At 41.6% G+C, this 3,028-nt stretch overlaps 1 protein-coding gene across 2 annotated transcripts in view; it reads right to left on the bottom strand.

Moving 5' to 3' along the window:
- Positions 1-60: 60 nt before the first annotated feature.
- LOC108756497 overlaps positions 61-3,028 on the bottom strand; it is an 8,068-nt gene continuing 5,100 nt past the window's right edge. For both annotated transcript variants that reach the window (XM_018500368.1, XM_018500367.1), the window contains 4 exons: positions 2,473-2,833; positions 2,148-2,359; positions 1,694-2,026; positions 61-1,569 (listed from right to left, as the gene is read on the bottom strand). In XM_018500368.1, the coding sequence (XP_018355870.1) occupies positions 179-1,569; positions 1,694-2,026; positions 2,148-2,359; positions 2,473-2,833 (2,297 nt within the window). In that variant the 3' untranslated portion in view covers positions 61-178. The remainder of the gene's footprint in view (positions 1,570-1,693; positions 2,027-2,147; positions 2,360-2,472; positions 2,834-3,028) is intronic.

Consider the following 3,028-nt stretch of genomic DNA (forward strand, 5'->3'; position numbering starts at 1 on the left):
ATATATATCTATATACTTCATAAATACCACGAATAACAGAGTTCACTCATTCGAGGACGCCGGCACATTATCTTATATATACTGAGTCAAAATTTCACTGAACAGTTCACGCAAGACAGTTTATATCGAGGCATAAGAACATTGTCGATAATCATGCATATTGTTCTGAGAAATCTCTTCAATAATTGTCTCTTCCCCTCCCTCCTCTCGATTGATCGTTGTCACGTCCTCTGCCGCGATTATTGTAGCCGCCTCTGCCCATATCGCCACCACCACGACTTATGCCACGATTGGGACCGTTTTTGCCAAAGTTGCCGAAGTTGGAATTAAAATTGTTCAACTGACCCTGTGGAGTTTGTCCGCGGAAATTAGGTCCGAAACTTGGTCGATCGAAATTTATCGGAGCGACATTTGGTCCGCGGAAGTTGGGCGGTCCTTGAAAATTATTGCCAAACGGCGGTGGGCCCTGATTCGGTCCAAATGGTAGCATCGGATTTGGTCTAAAATGATTTGGGCCGAAATTGCTATTCGGCGGTGGTGGTCGAAAATTGGGTCCGAAGCCACCGGGTGGCGGTCCATTGGGTCCAAAGCCCGGATGCATGTTTGGATGGGGCGGCATCATATGGGGTGGCATCGGGCCATCTATACCGGGCATACCAGGATGCGGCGGTTTACCCTGCATACTAGGATGCTGTGACATGTTAGGATGCGGCACTAAGCTTGGCATCGGTGGCGGCATGTTGGGATTAATATTTTGCATGTTATGATGATTCGGCAGATGCGGTATACCAGCCATAGGACCATGCATATTGTTACCCATGCCCATTGCTACACCGTTGTCGCGCTTGTCAAAATTATTGCCAAATGTACTGTCCAATTTACCACGTGATCCATCGGCCTCCTCGTCGTCCCAGCGGCCGCTGGCGTTATCATGTTCCCGCTCGTCATAATCGTCATCATCCAAAGACTTGGATGACAGGAAATTGCGAAAATCCTTGTCCGCGAAATTGTTGCCGCGTGAATCGTATTCGTTGACTGAACTGGGTCTACCAGGACCGGTAGACATGTTGAATCTAAGATCTTCATCGCCACGATTACTTCTCGATAGATCATGAAGACCGCTCCTCCTATGATCTTCATCTTGGCTGCTATGGAAGGAGTTGCTCTCTGCGGCAAGACTTGACTTGCTAAATCTCAAATCAGTATCATTGGACTGCGAATCCTCCGTAATCACACCACTGAAGACCGGCTGATGCATCTTAGATATACGATCGCTAGCTCCACCATCGCTCCAGCCGATCAGCTGATCGAACTTACGCTTGCCGCCGCGATTCAGCGATTTCAGTAGTTCCGGATTTTGTGCGAATTTGGAGCTAGGCAAGGGTGGCGGCAAATTTACGTTGGGCACTTTAGAAAAATCGATCTCTTTATCGTCCAGCAGATATTCTTCAACTTCCATATCAGCCTGTGGACATACCAACTCCCGTAATTCTTCTACTTCACCAGAAAATACTAATTTGTTTATGGCATCGGTTCCTTTACTGATTGCCTGTGCCAGTTTGGAGCCAGCTGAAAGATGCAACTGAGTTTAATAACTATATATAACTGAATATATTTTTAAATTAATATGCTTTAAAACTGATGTATATGTTCAAGACTGATTACACTTATTTTATTAAAATATATTACTTACATTCCACTGGAATCATTTTCCCATATAATATAATGGCGTTAGGCGTAACTTCGTTTAGTGGCACGGCACCTGGCGTTGTCTCTATTAATTGATTGACGAACTGATTAACTAATTCGACTTGCTCATCTTCGCCCTCTATTTCGTTCCACTGCGCTTGGAAATTTCGCGGTATCGGTTTACTGTACGGCACTTTCTTATTGGCGAATTTCTTGCCCTCATCCACAGCGTGATCTAAATCCAGACCGGGGATTCCACCGTTTTTCTCCTCGGATTCACAATCTGCATTAATTCTATCCTCTGGTCCCATACCAGGTATCACCGCTGCTTCATCAGCTAAGGCAAATAAAGCGGAATAAGATATTAAAGAGAGCAAAAAAGAGAGAGAAAGACAAAATAAAAAATACATTAAATATTATATCATATCATTGAAATCATTTTAGAAAATATTCAGTACCAATTTCGTGATCATCAATACCGGCCGAACCTGCCGGTAATGTATTGAGATTGTATTTATCTCTCATCAAATCTCCTGGTCTGTTACGCGTCCAAAATTTTGACGTGTGATCGTTACTGCCAGAACACAAGATATGTCCCAATGGATGCCAAGCTAATGTCCAAACTATACTATCGTGCGCTTGTTCTATCGCTCCCACTTCCTTATCCGCTCTGAAATTCAAGATAAAGTTAACTGTAATATCAATCCAGTATTAAGAAAAATAGCAATCATATAAGTAAAATCAAAAGTGATTATGTTGATTATAGGCAAGAACAATATGTACCCAACATGCCAGAAGAGTATGGCGCCATCACTACCACCACTACAAAAAAGACCTTCGTGGCTTGGATGCCACGCGACGCTAGACGCTTCCTTTTTATGGCCACGAAAAGTCTGAACTTCTTGACTAAGATTTCTGAGGTCAAAAAGTTTTAAGAGATGATCTCTTGATGCAGTTACTAACCAATTACCATTTTCATTCCACTTAACATCCATTACGGTAGATTTATGTGCGTGAAGAGTCGCCAGAGACTGTCCAGTTTTCGGATCCCAAAGTTTCACTGGTTGTTGATTATCTTTACTGCCAGAAATGACTAGACTCTTTTGTGGATGCCAATGTACACATTTGACATCCGCACCATGACCTGTAGAAAAAATACTATGAAATATTGTATTTAATGTGTGTGTGTGTGTGATTTTTTATTTGCTAAAAAAACATAAAATAGAATAATGTAAAATTTCGAAACAAAAATTATTATCATTTGTTTTTAATAATGGAATAAAAATTCTATTTTAAGAAAGTAGACTATCATGTATGTCTATATATATATATATATATA

The sequence above is a fragment of the Trachymyrmex septentrionalis genome, unplaced genomic scaffold (genome assembly GCF_001594115.1).
Source record: "Trachymyrmex septentrionalis isolate Tsep2-gDNA-1 unplaced genomic scaffold, Tsep1.0 scaffold127, whole genome shotgun sequence".
In the NCBI taxonomy this organism is placed as follows: domain Eukaryota; kingdom Metazoa; phylum Arthropoda; class Insecta; order Hymenoptera; family Formicidae; genus Trachymyrmex; species Trachymyrmex septentrionalis.